Source organism: Amblyomma mixtum, chromosome 4 (genome assembly GCF_055824585.1).
Source record: "Amblyomma mixtum isolate Tamu chromosome 4, ASM5582458v1, whole genome shotgun sequence".
Lineage (NCBI taxonomy): Eukaryota > Metazoa > Arthropoda > Arachnida > Ixodida > Ixodidae > Amblyomma > Amblyomma mixtum.
Window position 1 is genome coordinate 43,729,236 of NC_143015.1, and position 20,995 is coordinate 43,750,230.

Here is a 20,995-nt window from a genome sequence, read left to right on the forward strand (position 1 = left end):
TGTGCTCGGTTCTGTGTTGCATCAGCCCTTATACACGAGCTTAGCAGGCTGATTCTTGCAGAACCGATTTTTGCAAGTAGTGTTGACGCTTTTTTTCTGCGTCCGCAGATAGTTTTCATCCGTTTGTAACAAAAATCCTGCTAGCACTAAAATTACATACTTATTGGTTGTGACAAGCTTTCGTTCTAAAAGGTTACCCATTTTCAGGCTATCAAATCATCACGTAAAAAGGTGGAGTAGAAATTTGTTTGGTTTGGTTTGGTTTATGGGGTTTAACGTCCCAAAGCGACTAAGGCTATGAGAGACGCCGTAGTGGAGGGCTCCGGAAATTTCGACCACCTGGGGTTCTTTAACGTGCACCGACATCACACAGTACACGGGCCTCTGGAATTTCTCCTCCAAAGAAATTCAACCGCCGCGGCCGGGATCGAACCCGCGACTTTCGGGTCAGCAGCCGAGCAGCATAACCAGTGAGCCACCGCGGCGGCGGAGTAGAAATTTGTGTACTCACGGGGTGTGAATTCATAACTATACAAGGCTCTGGTTTAAGCACACCAATATGATTTTGCATCTATGGTTCGGAACATCATACTTCTGGAAGTTACTAAAAAAAACGATACAAGCGAAAGGCACCGTTGCAAGTTCTTAGTGTGGTTCCCTGTACCTATTATGGCAGCGAATGCGCATTGCTGGATATTCGTAAAGGAAATTCATCTTTATTATGGCGCTTTACAAGACGCTTCTATTACAGCGCCGACTACCTAGCATATGTCTGGTCCTCTTAGTGAACAGTCATCGTAGTATAATTCAGTTAAAATCAATTCTGCATTATTACGTAACCTATCTATCATGAGTGTTCGTAGCATTTATTCTTCTTGCTAATGGTAAACTAAGCATTTCAAGTATTTAAAACACATTCTCTTTTAAATGTACTGAAACTGCAGCGTATTAAGCTGCTACGAATGTAGAGAAACAGGTTCTTAATCTTCATGTTGATGCTTCCAGATGCATTGCAAAGTATGGTTCTCAGAAAAAAAAAAGTGAAATGCTGGCTTCAAGTAACATTTTCAGTTGAAACACCTGACGCTTCGAAACGCCTTCGGCTCCTTCGCTAGCTTTGAAAGGGGGGCCGTCCAGTGTGCAGCCTTAGATAGAAGAAGTCGCGGAGGAGATGGAGGAGCGAGAAGTTTACGGATGGCGAGAAAGTTGTTTTAGCTATAGGATGTGGAACAAGGAGAGAAGAGTACAGAGAGGAATCTTCTGGCAATTATCCTTAAGCAGGATCGCCAGTACTGGGAGCGAGGGTACCTCTTCTTTTGCGTCTCAAACCTCAAAAAGGAAGTTGGGTGCAAAGCGATACCCAAAAGTTCTCCCCCTCCGGCCCTCCCTTCCCTCCGCCTCGGCCGCCACACAAAAACGCATTGTTAGCACCAAAACACAGGTGACTCCCAGGAAGATGCCTCCGCATTCAGGACAATGTGCGAGGACGGCATTATTCCTTCCCCAGCGTAGGGCTGCAATGAATCAGGTGACAATACAAGTCAAGGACGCACCTCAAAGTAGGCCCTCCTGCCAATAGCAGCTGTTACAAGAATCCGACAGGGCCTGGTGGAGTCGAGTTATCGGGTCGAAAACCGGTTACTGGGTTCAAGTAAACGCTTGTCGGGTCGGGTCCAGTCAAGTCCGCTGCAAGCTGGGTGTTGCCAGAGGGGGGGGGGGGGGGGGCTTGTGGGGCTTCAGCCCCCCCCCCCCCCCCCCCCCCCCTCCGAAATTTTTTCGAACTGTCACCGACCGCAGCATGGCTCAAGTACATATCGCGAGTTCTGCTATCACAGTTTTCTTCTTGCTTGGATGGTGTGTCTTTCCGTGTGCAAAGTTTACCATCTGTGATTGCGCAAGATGGTTATTTGCCTCGTTTGACGCATTATACATAGTTACTATTTCTTAGACAGGCAGATTTAATGAAGACACACGTCTATTAAAATATGTTTTTGCGAGGTTTTGTGTATACGTACAGTGACTTTGTTTCCAGTGACACTTTTCTGTGCTTTATCAACTTGTACCTGCGCATTTCTAATGCTCTATTTTTTCTTCCCTTCGCACTTCTCATATATATTTTGCAGAACTCCTCGTTTATATATGCGCTCGCTCTGGCGACTAAAAATTCGGTGCAATTACTCGCAATACATGACCGGTGGCAGCTGCTGCGGCGCAGTACTCTGGAACGAAGGGCAGCGCCTGACATTTTTCCCTAGCCGTTTCATATGTACAAAAACGTAAAGGTTCTTCAACGACAATGACACATTAAAATATTTGTCATGTATTTGCTTATTTCACGGCCTTTACGTTTTTCATATCAGCGACATGCACTGCTTTGCTGGTTTCGGACTGATATAGTTCTAGACTTCATGTGATATTTTCTTTACTTATTAAATACGCAGAAACAAGGAAGCATTGGTACCAGTTATGTCTGCCATGATATTTAAGACTTACGAGTGCATTCTTTTATTTCAAAAAATACATACTTCACTTGTCTAGACAGTGCGTAGCGTTAGCTAATACATAATGGCATTGCCAATATGGCAATGCAGTTATTATTTTTGCGTTTGATCCCTCCACAAAATCTATGAGGAGGCCGCGCTGCAATATGAGCCCCCCTTCCCCGCGCGAACAAAATTTCTGGCTACGCCACTGGCCGCAAGGACTAAGTTGACTCAATTCGGCTTGCCCCGACGTGCTTGTAAACGCTGTCCAGTCGAAGAGTAGGGTTAGTGGTAGCGGTGGGGATAAATGCGACCTTGTTTTTCGCTTGCGCCGTCGCCCCTCCGAAACATAGGTGGCGGGCTGCAGTCGTAGAGGCCACTGCTCGCTTGCAATGCGCTGCTCGACACTTGATCGCTGCAGTTGAACCGGTCTCGACTCGCTAAAATCGAATTCATAAAAACACGCATAAAAACAGCGCGCGACGACGACAGACACAACGCTGTGTTGTGTGTCCTCTCCTCTCTGTTTTGTCGTCGTTGCGCGCTGTTCCGCTCTTTACTTATATATATATATATATATATATATATATATATATATATATATATATATATATATATATATATATATATATATATATATATATACATATTGTTACGACCAGGGGTGTATTCAGACTAAAACGGGCGACCGAGACCCAGCTTGGTTCGCTTGCCGAGCACGAGACGCATCCACCTTGTTCTCCTCATCTTCTGCGTAGGAGGAGGAGGAGGAAAACTTTTATTTCTATTTACAGTGAGAGGTCGATGGGGCGAGCCGGAAGGGCCCGCCCTTTACAAACACTAGGAGGGATCCCTAGTCCGGGATCCCTGTAGCTTCCGCAGCGGCCCGGGCTCTAGCTACCAATGCCTGTTGGGCATGGAGTTCGGAGCAGCCGCGCAGGGCAGCTTCCCAGTCCTCTCGAGTGGGGTGGAGGTGGGGTGGGTAGGCAGGATTGGAAGGGCATGCCCACACCATGTGGTAGGTGTCCGAAAACTCCTCCTCACAGTGTGGGCACGCGCCCGAGAAAAAAGAATTGAAATGCTTAAGTACTGCCGGGCACAGTACAGTATTGGTATAGAGGCGGAGAAGCCAGCGCTCCTCCACCCTGGTGAGGCCTTTACAGGGAGGGGTATAGAGACCATGAAAATTTTGATAAAGAGATAGATCTCTTTAAAGGTGATGGCCGGATTGAAATTGAATTCCGGATCAGGCTGCGGATGAGGCGACGCCCGGTGAGTAAGCGCGCGGGCGGTAGCGTCGGCTGCCTCGTTCCCCTCAAGACCCGCATGAGCCGGAGCCCACACGATGGTGCGATGGGTCGGAAACCCTGTGTATTCGCATGCGTGGAGAATTTTGAAAGCACGGTCTGGAATATACCCTTGCTCAATATTGCGGCAGGCGCCCCTGGAGTCCGTAATAATGACTCGGGACTCTGGATCTGCGGCGGCCAGTGCAATGGCGATCTCTTCCGCAAATGTAATGTTTGGGGCACGGAAAGTAAGGCCCTGAACTGTAGTGTTTTGGTGGATGACGGCCGCCGTGTACCAACCCCCATGGTGTGGGCCGGTCGCATCCACATAGAAGACACCTGGCTTATGGCCATATTGTTGAGAAATAGCCTCCGCCCGCGCGAGACGGCGACCATCATGGGTGTCTGCAGTCATATTCTTCGGAAGGGGTCGCACCTGGAGTGCAAAGCGCCAGGATTCAGGGATGCGGACCCGTTCTTCTGTATGTGTTGCGTAGGATATGTGTAAGCGGGTCAGAAGGCGGCTCCCCGCAGGTGTTTTGCTTAGGCGCAAGTATTGATTGTTAAGATGAGCTTCTCGTAACTCCCCAAAGGTGTTGGTCATCCCCAGACCGAGGAGACGCTTGTTGGACGTCGTTATGGTGAGGTCGAGCGCTCTCTTATAAATCTTGCGGAGAACTACTTCTAAGGCATTCTCATCGCATTTGCGTAGGTGGAGGTAGGGAGCCGAATATAAAATCCGGCTGGTTACGAATGCATTGGCCAGCCGCAGGGCATCTTTGCATCGTAGTCCCCCCTTTTATTGGACACCCGGCGGAGCATCCGACCCACCTGGTCCCCCACCTTACGTAGCTTGTTTAGGGTAGTGTCTATCTTGCGCCTATGATGAATGAAAAGCCCCAGTACCCGGATTTCCTCGTGTTCAGGTATCGGTCCGCTAAGTAGGGAAAGGGCAATTTTGGTTGTGCACTTTGAGTTGGGGCGTATGTGCACAAATTCCGATTTGCTCGGGGAGCATTCAAGACCACAGCGACGAGCGTATTCGTCCAGAATAGCTGCCGCTTGTTGCAGGTTGGTCTCGATGTCTCCAACCGATTGTTGTGTTGCCCAGAGGGTGATGTCGTCCGCATACAGAGCGTGCTGCACACCGGCGACCTCCGCCAGCTGGGTAGGGAGCTTCATCATGGCCAGATTAAATAGTAATGGCGAGAGGACAGCTCCCTGTGGGGTCCCTCGTGTGCCAAGTTGATATCGGCCATATTCTGTGTCTTGCAGCCTGATATAGGATTGGCGATCTGTAAGGAATTGTTTGATATAATTGACAGTATTGCGCCCACAGTCTGTTTGCGACAAGTGGGATAGGATGATCTCGTGGGTCACATTGTCGAAAGCCCCCCGCAGGTCAAGTGCGACGACTACTTTATTATTGCTGGGGTGCTCGACGGGGTCGAGAATCTCCTTGTGAAGTTGCAACAGGACATCTTGTGCGGACCGGTGTGCGCGGAAACCGTACATGGTGTCTGCGAAAATGTTTTGCTGTTCCAGGAAAGCCGACAATCTTTCGCGGACCATAGTGTCCATCAGCTTCCCCACACACGAAGTGAGGGAGATGGGCCGAAGGTTGTCGGTGTTAATGGCTTTACCTGGCTTGGGAATGAAAGTTACTAGTGCCGTTTTCCAATCTATGGGGAGTGGTGTGCTTCCAATCCAGATAGTGTTGAAGTAATCGAGGAGAGTTTCGTAGGCGGGATCTGGGAGGTTGGCAATAAGCTTTACCGTCACCTTCTCCCGGCTTGGTGCTGTACTTCGCTTTATTTTAGCCAGGGCCGCTTTTAGGTCATGGAGCTGGAACGGTTGATCCAAATCCGCGTTCTCGGAACCTGCATACGAGTACGCCTGACCACGGGGATCCTGGTGTATACTCAAATATTTGTCGCGGAGCGCGTCGGCCAGTTTGGCCGTGTCTCCAGTGAAGTTATGTATAGCCCTTTGAAGCTGTTTTTGTGTCTCAGTACGGGTTTGTGCCGGATCAATAAGGGCGCGGAAGAGGCGCCACGTACTCCGACTCGACATTTGCCGAGCTGCAGTGTTGCATCGGTGCACCCAATTGGAGTCCGCGAGTTGGGCCGCGTATTGTGCCGCCTGTTGGGTGATATCCGCGATGCGAATTTGGAGTTTCCGATTGTGTTTTTGACGACGCCAGCGGCGGACTAGGCTGTGTCGTGCCTCCCAGAGGTGGAGGAGGTGGTTATCCACCGCCGGGCTCGCCTCTGAGAGTTGAACATTTTGCTCGACTGATTTCAAGTGGGATACTAGGTGTTGGGACCACGTTGAGTATCCTTGGTCCATTATCGATTGAGGATTGGTGTAGCTGCTCCTAAATTTGGTCCAGTCGGGTAGTTTTGCATTGGCCTGTGGTCTTGTGAGTGGCTTGGTATGGATTGTAGTGGTAATTATGCAGTGGTCGCTACCGAGGGATTCCTCGGTGTTCCTCCAATCTGCATAGCGAATATTTTTCGTAAAGGTGAGGTCCGGACACTTATCGCGTGTAACGAAGTTACCTATACGAGTGGGTTGCGCGGGATCCGTGTGAAGAGTAAGGCCCAGTGCGGAAACAAGCTCCGCCAACTTGCGTCCGCGTTTCTCTTCACGTGTGTACCCCCATAAGGTGCTGGGAGCATTAAAGTCCCCAACGATTATGAGGGGATCCCGATTCGCGACCTTCAAAGCTCGGCTGAAGACATCTGCGAATGTAACATTTGGTAGCTTTGGGGGACAGTAAATGTTGAGTATGTGCAATGGGGGGTCCTGTTTGCGTAGCGGAAGGATCGTCACCATTACATAGGAGAAATTAGCGCTAAGATCCAGGTCAACCTGGGAGGCCGTGTAATCTTTATGTACGCAGAGGCAGCTCTGCGCATCCTGCTGGTACACCGTGTAACTGGCAAGGGTGGCGCCATTTCCTGGCTCCTGAAGGGCCACCACAGCAGGTAATTCTTGGAAAGTTGTAAGGAAAAGGCGTAGATCGGCTCGCTTTGTGCGTGCCTTGAATCCGCGACAGTTCCACTGTACAATTTGAATAGGGATCGAATTGCTTCGCGGATGCTTCCTATTTCTAGGGGCGCCCGCCATGATCAAGGGTAGAGTTCTTCATGGGTGTCACACTTCCCCCTACGCAGTCGAAGCCCGCCGGGCGAGTTGAAAAGCACCGCGCGCGAATAGGGCTTCAGCCGGGCAACATGAGTGTCACTTAGTTCGTGCAGAACGACGGCCGCTTGCCGTGAGACGCGCTATGCGGTAATTGAGCTCGCTAATTTGCTCAATAATAACGTAGGGTCCATCGTAGTGGCACAGCAGCTTCTGGCACAATCCCCGCTTTCTGACAGGACGCCACAACAAGACCAAATCACCAGGGCTGTAAGTGACGTGACGGCGGTGAGCATCGTACAGGGCTTTGGACCGATCTTGGGAAGCGAGAATATGAAGTGGGGGCAAGCCGCTGGGCCTCTTCGGCGAGACAAAGTGTCTGGGCGATGGAGGGATCTTCATGAGGCGCGGCAGAAAATGGTATGATGGTGTTCAGGGTATAGCGTGGGGGGCGACCATATAGCAAAAATAAGGGGCTCAAGCCAGTAGTCTCACGTCGCGCGGTATTAAATGCGTAAGTGATGAACGGCAGGACGCTGTCCCAGTTTTTGTGCTTTGAATCAAGGTGCATAGACAGCACGTTAGAGATCGTTCGGTTCGTGCGCTCAGTTAGCCCATTTTCTGGGGATGGTAAGGCGAGGAATGGCGAAAATGCGATGCGCAGGAACGGAGAAGCTGCTCAACGACGTCAGCGGTGAACTGGCGACCACGGTCACTGATGATAACTTTTGGAGGTCCATGGTGCAGAACTATAGAGCGCAACATAAAAGAGGGCGCATGATACGCTTTAGACGAGGGTAGGGCTGCCCTTTCGCAATACCGTGTAAGCTAGCCAACGCAAACCATTATCCAGTGGTTCCAATGGTAGGATTTGGGAAATCGGCCTAGGATATCTATGCCCACTTGGTCGAAGGGTGCGGCAGGTGGTGTCATAGGGTGAAGTTGATCAGATGGAACGCTAGTGGGGCGCTCGTATTGTTGACACTGAGTGCAGCTGGCGACGTACCTCTCAGTCGTAGCCCGCATTTTCGGCCAATAGAAGCGTGCCTGGAAATGATGGAGCGTGCGTGCCGACCCAAGATGTTCAGATGTGGGCCGTCATGCATGTCCTGCAAGAAAGAGGTGTACAGGCTTTTCGGAACTACCAGGAGGAAGCGCTGGCCTGTTGAAGATTAGTTCTTCTTCCATAGGAGACCATCTCGCACACAGAAGTTGTTTGCACCGGAGGGGTCTTCAGCCTCCGCGAGGAGTGACCACAGTGTTGAATCTTTCTGCTGTTCCGCTTTGACTGTGGCGAAATCAGGAAAAAACAGTGACACTAATACGACGCAGTGGTCGAAAGTATCGATGTTAGACTCTGTAGACTCCGCCTCAGGAAGGGGCAACCGCGAAAGACAGTCAGCGTCAGCGTGCCGGCGACCACTCTTGTAGGTGACTGTAGTAAAACTCTTGTAGTCGGAGAGCTCACCGTGCAAGGCGCCCGCACGGGTCACGAAAGTTAACGAGCCAGCAGAGGGCATGATGGTCGGTGACGATGGTGAACGGGTGTTCGTATAAGCGGAAACGGTGCGTGGCGAAGACAACGGCGAGGCATTCTTACTCGGTGACCGTATGATTGCGCTCCGGCTCACTGAGCGGGCGACTTGCATACGCAACAACTTGCTCTTTGTTGTCGCAGCGCTGGACGAGCACAGCGACCAGACCAGCACCGCTGGCGTCGGTATGAATCTCTGTAGGGGCGGAGGGATCGAAGTGGCGAAGTACAGGGTGGGACGTGAGAAGGAATTTTAGTTGGCGGAAGGCGGAGTCGCACTTAGGGGTCCACTTGAAAGCCACATCTTTCTGACGCAGACCTGTCAGGGGGTATGCGATATGACCAAAGCGATGAACAAAGCGGCGAAAGTGTGAACATCAGCCCAAGAAAGTTCGCAGCTCTTTGGCAGACTGTAGTGGCTTGAACGACTCGACAGCTGCAGTGTTGGCTGGATCAGGTCTGACGCCGTCTTTTTCAACCCCTAATGTTTGACGCGCACCAAAGTGACACTTTTTAGAATTAAGCACAAGGCCTGCTTTGCGCAAACAGTCCAGGACGAGAGCTAAACGGTCGTTGTGCTCACTGAACGTCTTTCCGAGAATACAACATCGTATAGGTAGCACATGCACATTTCCTATTTCAAACCAAGGGGTACAGTGTCCATAATTCTCTCGAAGGTGGCGAGTGCATTGTAAAGGCCGAATAGCATTACATTAAATTCATAAAGGCCGTCAGCTGTAATGAAGACTGTTTTCTCCTTGTCCGCGGGATGCATAGGGATTTGCCAATACTCCGACTCGATATCAATAGAAGAGAAGTTGGAGGCTGAAAAAAGACAGTCGATGGCATCGTCGATTCGAGGGAGGGGGTATAACATCTTTTCTTGTGACGGCATTTAGACGACGGTAATCCACGCAGAAACGCCATGAACCATCCTTCTTTCCAACAAGGATTACTGGAGCAGCCCAGGGACTTGAGGACTCTTGTATAACGCCCTTGGTTAGCATATCTTGCACTTGTTCATTGATAACCTTGCGTTCAGACGGTGACACTCGGCGGATCAGTGGCGGATCGGATGCGAGGCACCAGTGTCAACCCTGTGCAGGGTCCGAGACGAGCGAATGGAAGATGGGCCGCCGTGCTTTGAAAAGACAAACACAGTGCAGTATCGCAGGAGGATGGCCAACAGTGCACGGCGCTCACGCGTGGAAAGCGAGTTGTCGATCATGCGGAGTAACTGCGACTCGTCGTAAAGCTCTGGTGCCGCTGTGCCCAAGACGTCGGTAACTAAGGCAATGGATACCGGCGTGTCATGGCTATGACGCAAGTTTCAGGCCTTCAGGCAGAACTACAGATTCTGTTGAACAATTCATTGTCCACAGTTCAGTGCTTCCGTTGGTGACGAAACCATGGCATGAGGAACTAAGATGTTCTTCTTCATGCAGTTCAAGTGGTTCGGTTCCACAGTCGCATCAAACACGTTGAGAGTGGCATCGGGGCAGGAAACTGGTACGCATACAGCCGAAGAAGGAGGCACGACAGTATCTCGGGTAACGCAGAACACACTCTCTCCACTGTACGAGCCGTCCACAAGGCCAGTGGTGGAACATTTGCCGACGCTGAGTTAACCGTTGTGGCAGTCGACGTTAGCGCCACAAAGTCGAGGCCAAGAATAACGTCGTGCGTCGACCGGGCGACCACCGCCATTTCCGTGCTGAACACTTCGCCACTCAAGGAAACCTTAACACTACACACTCCAACAGCTGGCAACGGTTCGCCACTCACACCACAAAACTGGACATTTTTGTCCTATCGAAACAAAAGTTTACGTCCTCGGAGACACTTAAACGCAGCACTCATAATTGAAACAGTAGCACCGGTATCCACTAAAGCCATCACAGGTACACCATCCACTACCACATGCACTTTGTTCCGTAACACAACTACAGGCAGGGGTATCACTTCCGGCGGCAGACTTCCAGCGACCTCACCCCCATGGGTCACGCCGACTCGTTTTCCGGCGGAGGCGAGGAGGAACGGCGTCGGGGCGACGGAGAGCGACGAGTGCGTAAAGCTGGAGGCGGTGTCACACTTCTATCCGCTGCCGGCGAACGATTCCGCATTTCTGCAGACCACGGGTTGCCGGAATCACACGGGTAGGATGGTTGCCGAGAAGGAACGGATTGGTAATCCGGCCGCGGGGGATAGGTAGAGGAGCCGTGACGGGATGGTTGTCGGCGGGGACAAAATCGGGAGATGTGACCGGGTTGACCGCAGCGGTAACGCACAAGAGAGGGACCGGGAGCAGGCTGCGCCAGCAATTAATTATACCAAGGACTGGGCCGAAATTTCTCGTCTTACGTGGCCGGCGTAGGCTGGTAAAAGCGGGACCTGTACTCCGGGGGCGATCGCGGTATGTTGCTCGGTCGTAGCCCTCGGGGTACCAGGTGCTCCTCAAAGTCCGCTGCGTTAACGGCGGCTGGCAGAGTAGGGGGCGTGAGATACACAAGGGGGTGGTGGTGGTGGTGAAAACATTTATTTAATCATAGGGAGAGGTGTTGGGGGTCGTGACCTGAAAGGTCACGTCCTTACAACCACTAGGTGGGATGCCTAGTCAGGCACCCCATTAGCGTGGAGGGAGCGCTGAGGAATTCCGAGTGTGTTCCAGCGACCTCGTCATATCTTCGTGAACGATCTGGCGGGTTATGGAAGCCATATCACATGACGATGGTGCGTCTACAGCTGCCACCGTCGTCACTCCAGCCAAACGTCTAAATTTCGGTGTGATGCGACACATTTTAAATGTCTCGAAAGTGCGTGTCACGGGTTCGGTGACTAGTCGACATCATCACCGAGTCCGGACAATGAGGGGGTGGCCGTTTGATGCCCGGCGTAGCCGGTAAGCAAACGCAGTGACTGAGCCCGAGACGTGTTTAAGAGGTAACAACAACAAAACAACGTTTATAGTTTCGATTGAACAATGCGGCAGCTTTTACAGACACATAATTTACATTCTACAAAACAATTGCGGAAAGCACATAGCAGTAAACACACTGAATTAAGTTATACATTGAATATTTCTACACAGGTCAGAACACAAGTGATACGCCAATTAGATAAAGTCGATCAAAAGTCGGAAGGTGAACAAACATACAGTCAACCGGGAAGCGCGGTTGCAGTCCATCCACAAAACGCAGTCAGTGCTGCCCCCGAAGGCGACGTCCGTCCAGGGCAGCTTGCGGTTTCGAGGATGCGGTGCGGCGGCTCGGAGACCCGGGAGTTCGCGGCGGCAGCGTTTCCACCGACGAGCGGACTGAAGTTCGTTTCCATACGGCCCCCTTTTAAAGCCCTCGGGCGCTAGCGAGCGAGCACTCGCGGCGCCACAGCGTCGGCGTCAAAAAAACAAAACACCAAAAAGCGCAACGAGAGCACGTAGGCACCTACACTTTGACTCTGCATGGCCGCCATCTTGGAGGAGGAAAAAATTAACGCACAAGTAAAAAGAAGCCGCAGGCTTCGACTCTCGATTCGGTGACCTTGGAAACGCAAAAAAGTAAAACACAACCAAAAAGCCAGTCACGTAGGCCGCAACTTCTTTCCCGCTAATGGTCAGCTCTAGACCGGCAGTATCGGGGACGAGTTTGAGCCGCCTCCGCTTTCGCAACGCGAGGGGTTGTCTACATGACTGAAAAAAGCGTGCATGCATTCTTGCTCTTCCCGAGAAACATACAAAGAAACGCGGACGCATCAGTTTTATACAAACAAAAGTAATTTACAGGCTGCTGCCACTTCTGTGACACGGCCCCCCACTTTCGGAATATTATCCGATAATATTCTAGACCCACAGAAGTCGGCGAGCAGGCCTGTGCACAGATATACAGCGCGTGACATAACCACATATAAAACTAGCACACAATTCAAGTCAGCGTGTACACATGCACCATAATACTTGAATAAATTAATAGCGAAAATTAACCGCGCGACAAATCTACAGCCTGCTAAGAAAATCAGCACCAAGATTGTCCTTGCCCTTTATATGCTCGACGGTAAACTGATATTCTTGGAGCAGCAAGCTCCAGCGCAGGACTCTGCTGTTTGGCTGTTTGGCTCTTTGGATGTAGCTCAGTGGTTGGTGGTCCGTCTGAACTAAGAACGGTACACCATACAGGTAGGTGGAAAACTTCTGTATTCCCCAAACTAATGCTAAGCACTCCCTCTCGATTGTGCTGTAAGCTGCTTCCCTGGGGAGCAATTTTCTGCTCGCGTATGCCACCGGGTGAAGCGTTCCGTCATGCCGCTGCATTAGTACCGCGCCAAGGCTGGTATCAGAGGCGTCCGTGCGCAGCACAAACTGTTTGGAGAAGTCTGGCAGCCGTAGTATCGGAGGGCTTGAGACCCGTCGCTTGAGCTCTTCGAAGGCTTCCTGATGGGCCGGCGTCCACCTTACGACATTCCTCTCTCCTTTTCTCGTCAGCTGGGTGAGGGGCTCGCTTATTCTTGCGTAGTCGGGGATGAAGTCGCGGTAATACCCCGACAAGCCAAGGAAAGCGCGTACCTGACGCTTTGTTCGAGGAGTTGGCGCCGCCTGTATCTTGTCGAGCGTTTTCCCGAGTGGTGCCAGCTCACCTCTGCTAATGCGATGCCCGAGGAACTCGATGCTTTCCATCCCGAATTCGCATTTGCTTGGTCGTACTGTCAGGCCGGCCATCTCGATTCTCGCAAATAGCTGCCTCAGCGAAGAAAGATGCTCCTCCCACGTAGCACTGGCAACGAGGACATCATAATAATAGTGCTGCACTCCGGGAATTCCCTCCACCACTCGTTGCATCAATCTTGAAAATACTGCCGGGGCAGTTTTTATGCCGAACGGCATAAAACGGAATTGAAAGAGACCCGATGTCGTTGAAAACGCCGTTTTGGGCTTGGACTCTTCAGTCAATGGGATTTGCCAATATCCTTTGGCAAAGTCTACCTTTGAGAAGTATTTCTTCTCTCCAGCTGCAGCGAAAACCGCGTCCGCTCTGGGCATTGGCTCCGAATCGGCAACCAGGACGTCGTTAAGGCGTCGGAAATCAATGCAAAGCCGGTTCGTGCCGTCTGGTTTCTTCACCAAGAGGACCGGTGAATTGTAGGGTGACTGGGACTTCTCGATTATTCCCAGTCGCTCCATTTGCTGCATCTCTCTTTCTACGGCTTCTCTCGTCGCAAACGGGAGTGGGCATTGTTTTATGTGGACCGGAGTGCGGGTAGTGAGCTCTAAGCGGCACTCGGCCCCGTCCGTCTTGCCCGGGATGTCGGAGAAGATGCGAGAGTGCTCTGATATCACTTCTCGGAGCTGTCTCCGTTGATCCGCCGTCAAATCATTAGAAAGCTTCACATCTCGCTCGCCCTCTGACTGTTCAAGCGCCGGAACAGGAATGGCTCCCTCGCTGTCCGATTCGGTGACGCCGCAGATCGCGTGGCACACGCGTTCTATTGGCTGGCTTTCCCGCTCTTCGTACTTTTTAAGCAGGTTGGCGTGAAAAATCTTCCTCCCTCCGGCTGTCTCGATAACGTAGTCGGCCTCTCCTTTCTTCTCCTTGATCTCGAAGGGCCCCTTCCACTGAAGCAGTAGCTTGTTGTTGTCCGTAGGCAGCAAAATCAGGACCTTGTCTCCCGGATCAAACATCCTCTCTCTGGTTTTCCGGTTGTACAGTTTTGCGTAGCGCGCCCCGGCCTTTTCGAGCTCCTCGTGCGCTAGCTTCCACGTGTCTTCCAGTCGATTACGGAGGTCAAAGACGTGCTGGTATGTGGTCTTCGCCTCCTTGTCGAGGTGATGGTTTGTCCAGAGCTCCTTCAAAATGGCCAGTTGTCCCCTCACGTGCCGCCCATATAAAAGCTCGAAGGGTGAAAAGCCCAAACTTGCCTGTGGGACTTCCCTGTATGCGAAGAGCAACGGCGCCAGATAGCGGTCCCAGTCTCGCGGCTTTTCGGCGCACATTCTCTTCAACATCAATTTCAGGGTGCCGTTGAATTTTTCGACCATCCCGTTCGCCATGGGGGTGGTACGGCGTGGTATGCAACTGGCGTATGGAGAGAAGTCGGGCCACCTCCTTCATCAAGTCAGAAGTAAAATTGGTGCCCCGGTCGCATAGGACTTCGTTAGGGACTCCAAATCGAGAAAACATCTCGACCAGTGCCTCAGCGACCCTCTCAGTTTCCACGCTAGGCAGCGCTACGGCCTCTGGGTACCGGGTAGCATAATCCATTAAGGTCAGGATGTACCGGTTGCCATGTTTGGAAGGGGGCTGGATTGGGCCCACAATGTCTATGGCCACTCTTTTGCATGGCGTTTCGATGAGCGGCGTCCTCCCCAGCGGCACCCGGGCGACCCGGCCCTTCGGGATTGTCCTCTGGCAGATGTCACAGGAGGCGACAAATCGCTTCACGTCCGCGGTGATACCCGGCCAGAAAAAATCTTCCAAAATCCGGTCCTTCGTCTTTTGGGCGCCTAAATGTCCGGCCATTATTCCGTCGTGCGCAGTTTTCAGCACCGCCTCTCGATGACACTTTGGAACGACGAGCTGGCGCACGATCCGCCCTGTTTTCTCGGTGTAGATTCGGTACAGTACTTCATCCTCTTTCTGGAATTCTATTTTGCCTTGCGAATCCCTACACGACACTTTCTTGCCAATTTGGGAGAAGCAGTGCTTGAGCGACTGGTCCTCGGCTTGCTCCTCTGCATAACTCTTCCTGCTTGGCTCCACTGCGACGCCTGGGGTTTTCAGCGCTTGGAACTTCTTGCTTTGCTCCCTTGCTTTCGCTCTTGTTACAACCGCTGCAACTTCCTCTTCAGCGAGCTCGTTGCTGACCGGTTGTTCAACCAATTCCTCCGGGTCATCTGGAGCTCTGGCGCCTTCTATGTTTCCGAGAATTAAGTCATACAGCGGCTCCTCCATGCAGAGCACCGATATAATCCCAGAAAAATACGGGGTGTCGACGGGAACCCGCGCCTCAGGCAGCATCTTAGCTGTTCCATCCACTAGGTAAACTGGCCTCTTCTCTCCTGTGAGCTGGTCGTCGTTGATGAGCTCTCGTCTCACGATCGCCGTATTGCATCCGGTATCCCGCAGTACCGATATGCTCTTGCCTCCCAACGTTCCAGCCACCACCGGCAGTCCTTCAACGAGGAATTTCGGTCGCGTCTGCATGACCGCGTTCACAACGGGAATTTTATCCCCATTTTTGAGCTCCAGGTAGCCATCGCGAATCCTCGCCTCATCAACGTTCATGGCGGGTGAGTAGACGCACGATGCCTGTGGCCTATCCTTTACCGCTGAGCGGCACGCATCCGCCTTGTGTCCCTTTCGACCGCACTTGAAACAGGTGACGCTAGTACTGTTACTGGTATGGGTACGGCACTGTGAAGCCTGATGCCCAATGCGGTTGCAAAGGTAACAGCGAAGCGGTGCTCGTTGATTGATTCTCTTTCCTTCGCTTTCGGGCCGCCCGGCATCGTCTCGGCTGTCTGTCTTTGACTTGGAGAGATTCAGGCTTCCTTGTGCTTCTAAAAACTGATCAGCTAGGTCCAACATCTCTCCTAGCGATTTTGCTTTCCTCTCCTTCAGGTAAAGTGCCATGTTGGAATGACAGCCTTGTAGGAATCTTTCTTTAATGAGGAGCTCTCTGAGTTCCTGAAACTCTGTCTTGATGCCTGAAAGTTCGATCCAGCGGTCAAAATAGTGGCTGAGACGCGCTGAGAACTGAGCTGCAGTTTCGCCATCCGCCGGTTTTCCTGTATTGAATTTCTCTCGAATTCCTTCTGCGGTGAAACGAAATCTCTTCAAAAGGGCGGTTTTCACCTTCGTATAATCCGCTGCATCACCCGGCGGCAAACGCCCATAAACACTAAGGGCTTCCCCACTCAGACAAGTAGCTAGCGCTGTCGACCACTGGCTCTCCGGCCACTTCTGGCTCTTCGCAATGCTTTCAAATCGTCTGATATACGCATCTAAATCATCCTTCCGGTCGTCAAATGGGATCAGGAGTTTACTTGTGTTTAACTCAAATCACCTTTGTCCTGGCTCCCTTCTTTCTCTCTTGTCTCTTTCTCTAGTCGCTGACTCTCTATTTTTAAACGCATAATCTCCATCTGACGTTCGTCAGCTGCCTTCGCGGCCGCGCGCTCCGCCTCCGCGGCCGCGCGCTCCGCCTCCGCGGCTGCGCGCTCCTGCTCCGCTCTCTCTCTGGCAAACGCCCGCTCTTCGCGCTGCTTATCTTCGGCCCATTTTCACTCTTCGCGCAGCTTATCTTCGACCCATTTTCTGAGCTCAGCGTTTGTCAGCCCCAACTGGCTACCCATAGCTATCAACCCTTCCAAATCCATGCTTCTTTCTCCAAGCACACTTTCAATAACACAGCCACAAGCTCAGCACAAAGCAAATCCTGTTGATACACGACACCTCTCTAAAGTCGGCACAGTTCAACACCTCAACAAGTCTCCTTCTCAGTTCACCACGTTCTCTTCGCATCAAACGTCCTGTCGCCGACGCCAGTTAATTGTCACGGGTTCGGTGACTAGTCGACATCATCACCGAGTCCGGACAATGAGGGGGTGGCCGTTTGATGCCCGGCGTAGCCGGTAAGCAAACGCAGTGACTGAGACCGAGGCGTGTTTAAGAGGTAACAACAACAAAACAACGTTTATAGTTTCGATTGAACAATGCGGCAGCTTTTACAGACACATAATTTACATTCTACAAAACAATTGCGGAAAGCACATAGCAGTAAACACACTGAATTAAGTTATACATTGAATATTTCTACACAGGTCAGAACACAAGTGATACGCCAATTAGATAAAGTCGATCAAAAGTCGGAAGGTGAACAAACATACAGTCAACCGGGAAGCGCGGCTGCAGTCCATCCACAAAACACGCAGTCAGTGCGGCCCCCGAAGGCGACGTCCGTCCAGGGCAGCTTGCGGTTTCGAGGATGCGGTGCGGCGGCTCGGAGACCCGGGAGTTCGCGGCGGCAGCGTTTCCACCGACGAGCGGACTGAAGTTCGTTTCCATACGGCCCCCTTTTAAAGCCCTCGGGCGCTAGCGAGCGAGCACTCGCGGCGCCACAGCGTCGGCGTCAAAAAAACAAAACACCAAAAAGCGCAACGAGAGCACGTAGGCACCTACACTTTGACTCTGCATGGCTGCCATCTTGGAGGAGGAAAAAATTAACGCACAACTAAAAAGAAGCCCCAGGCTTCGACTCTCGATTCGGTGACCTTGGAAACGCAAAAAAGTAAAACACAACCAAAAAGCCAGTCACGTAGGCCGCAACGTCTTTCCCGCTAATGGTCAGCTCTAGACCAGCAGTATCGGGGATGAGTTTGAGCCGCCTCCGCTTTCGCAACGCGAGGGGTTGTCTACATAACTGAAAAAAGCGTGCATGCATTCTTGCTCTTCCCGAGAAACATACAAAGAAACGCGGACGCATCAGTTTTATACAAACAAAAGTAATTTACTGGCTGCCGCCACTTCTGTGACAGTGCGGCAGTGCTGGATGACGTCAGACTCGGACTCGAGACTTTCTTTTCCGATAAGAAAATTGTAGACGTCTTCGGCAAACCCTTTAAGTAGATGGGCAACTTTGTCTTTCTCTGTCATCGCAGGAGAGACGACCTTGCACAGCTTCACGATTTCCTCAGTGTACTTGGTACAGTTCTCTTCAGGAAGCTGAGCCATTTGTGCAAGCACTTGTTCCGCACGCTTGTTCTTTGTGACTGAGTCACCGAAGCACTTCTTGAGCTCCTCTACAAAGCGGTCCCATGTTGTCAAAGAATCCTCGTGTTTGTCATACCACGTTAGGGCCGTGTCGGTTAAGAAAAACACGACGTTGGCAAGCCGGATGGAAGAGTTCCACTTGTTGTAGCAACTAGCTCACCCGCAGGTAATGGGTTTGCCATTCATCGATGTCGTCGCTGGATGAGCCCGTGAACGGCTGTGGCTCCCGGTAATGCTGCCGCAAACTGCTGGGCACAGGCCTCGGAGTGTCGCCGTCCAGAGACATCATAGGCACACAAGGTGGCAGACCAACAATGCGACCACTGCGGCGAATGTAAAGCTGGGAATCCGTCTTAACTATGCTGTAAAGTGTCATAAAAATTCGCCATTTTTATTTTAAATAAGTTTTCCAAAACTTTCGCCCCGCAGCGGTGGTTCAGTGGTTACAGCGCTTGGCTGCTGACCCGAAAGACGCGGGTTCGATACCGGCCGCGGCGGCCGAATTTCAATGGAGGCGAAATTCTAGAGGCCCCTGTACTGTGCAATGTGAGTGCACGTTATAGAACCCCAGGTTGTCGAAATTTCCGGAGCCCTTCACTACGGCGTCCGTCATAGCCTGAGTCGCTTTAGGACGATAAACCCCAACAAACCAAACCAAACTTTCAAATTCATGTCACCTCTCTGCTTTTGAGCCACCAATCTTCCAATTGCTTTTTACTAACTTCCACCGCAGATCTGTTCTTCTTCACGAAGTCGATGCCACGCTGCGGGAGCTTCGTCGGAGCATTCAAACCTTGCCATAGTTTTCGGTCAAAAATGTTGGCTATTTGCACGACATAGAAGCCCCGCGATACGGTCGAAAGAGAGCTCCCCTAACCGATTCGCGTTGCGTACTTCTGGTGCTGCGTATAAAAGGCAACTTCGGATGCCGCCCTCGGAGCGTGGTGACAAAAAGAATGTTCGGCAGCACTGCTGCGTTCATTTTTGTTTGTCAGCGAGACGGAAAAGCCAGGACGTATCATTCTGCTGCTTTATCACCGCTAGCTAGCAACCTGAACAGAAGGCAAGCTGTGGGTGCAGAAACTGCGGATTAGAAAGCTAGTGTCAGAGTCGATGGTAGTCCCAAGAGCCCCGCCATTGTGGCACAGTGGTTACGGCACTCGGCTGCTGGCCCGAAAGACGCGGGTTCAATCCCGGCCGCGGCGGCCGAATTTCGATGGAGGCGAAAGTCTAGAGGCCCCCTGTACTGTGCGACGCCAGGGCGCACTAAAGCACCCCAGGTGGTCGAAATTTCCGGAGCCCTTCACTATGGCGTCCTTCATAGCCTGAGTTGCTTTGGGACGTTAAACCCCAATAAATCAAACCAAACCAAACCTAATTTCAACAACCAACACACTTCCAGTATTGGAAATGCATTGGCTCAGGCCGGTCTTACAAAGGACCAGAGTGATACCTTTCGTTTCCAATACTGGGCTGTTAGGGGGCATAGATTCGCGTCAGGTAGACCTCTTTCCTCCATGCAAGGACTCAGTGCTATTCGGGATAGCTTTCTTTGTTCTAAATTTTTTTTCTTCTTTTAATTTCGTTGCTTTTAACGACTATGGCAACAATCGTGTATGGCCGCTGTAATTGCTGCTGCGATTCCACCGTAATACACACAAAATTGTACCTCGTCGTAACCACAGCAGCAGCTAAAGCACCAGCGTTATGTTTTTTCCTCTCTGCATTTTACATTTTCGCATTGCTGTCGTTCATTCAAAGCACTGGCGTTTCGCGGCCCGCCAAGTTTTATTGAAGTAAAATCCGAACGCGAAAAGTCCAAAGCGGCGAGAAACACGCCCATTTGAGAAGAAGTGAGCCTGTGGGAAATAAAAAATAAAGTATCGAGGCAGGTCGAGTTAACCTGCTGGGAAGGGGTAGGGTTATGCGCTAGACCAGTTCAGTAAATCACATTTCATCAGCTCCAACACTGGGAATTGGGCTACTGGCAAATGAAGGCAGGTGCAGGATCCTGCGTCTCACACACGCCATCGCTTCTCCAAGGGAGCCACGGCGCACGCAAAAATGTGAACAAGCTTATTTCGGAGCGCTCGAGAGGTCCTGTCAGAGTAAAGGAAGCAAAATTTCTCATCAGGTACTGGGTTTCAGGGCAAGTGGTTGGGCTAAAGTGAAGCTGCAACAAAATTAAAAGCAACAAATAAGTGCACAACCCTCAGCACGTGCGCTGTAGGATGTGTTCCGCAGCGCAACGCTCCAGCTCTGTAAATAGGTCTGCTTACGAATGTATATGCAAGGATGTTTTTTCTCAGGTAAATTGATGGCCACAAGTAAATGCTACAGGGGTTAGCCTGCTGGACTGGAACCCAAGTGCATGACGGTCGAAAGCGATACCACCGCGAACCGTTTCAGCTTTCAGCGTTTTGCAATGATTTTGCAAAGCCTTGCTTACCTGCAACAATTCAACAGGAAAACCAAGACATGCTTGCATGTTCTGACTTTCCCGCCATATTTTAACTCAGCGCCGGCGGTTTTGACATCTCTAAAAATGTCCTGGAGGCGAGCGACGACCGTGTGCGGTTCCGACTGCGCGGCGCACGTTTGCAGCCAAATGTCGACGATAGCAGTTGTCACCGGTTCCGTGCTTTGCGCTGACTAGTACAGAATGTTTGGTTAAAAGTAAGCGCTCAAACGCAATGAAAAAGAGTGAGCGTGCACTGAAGGAAACTTGTTAATGCGGCCAGGCTGATCATAGACGGAATCCTCTTTACGGTTGCCATAATGGCT

General features: G+C 51.4%; 1 protein-coding gene across 1 annotated transcript; it reads right to left on the bottom strand.

Annotated features, from left to right (window-relative positions):
* Positions 1-9,513: 9,513 nt before the first annotated feature.
* LOC149346345 (uncharacterized) lies at positions 9,514-15,724 on the bottom strand. Its single transcript, XM_089541303.1, has 3 exons — positions 14,718-15,724; positions 13,955-14,371; positions 9,514-9,769 (listed from the first exon to the last, which is right to left on the bottom strand). Exons 1-3 carry the CDS (start codon positions 15,722-15,724, stop codon positions 9,514-9,516), a joined length of 1,680 nt encoding a protein of 559 aa, XP_089397429.1.
* Between the last annotated feature and the right edge of the window lie 5,271 nt (positions 15,725-20,995).

Bases quoted from the DNA above. Each gene is read 5' to 3' on its own strand.
- LOC149346345 (XM_089541303.1), bottom strand. From the start codon at position 15,724: ATGAACGTTGATGAGGCGAGGATTCGCGATGGCTACCTGGAGCTCAAA. The intron at 14,372-14,717 runs GTACATCCTGAC...CTTCGCATACAG, and splicing joins CCTTCCAAACATGGCAACCG to GGAAGTCCCACAGGCAAGTT. The intron at 9,770-13,954 runs GTACGAAGAGCG...CTTGCGTCATAG, and splicing joins CACGCCAACCTGCTTAAAAA to CCATGACACGCCGGTATCCA.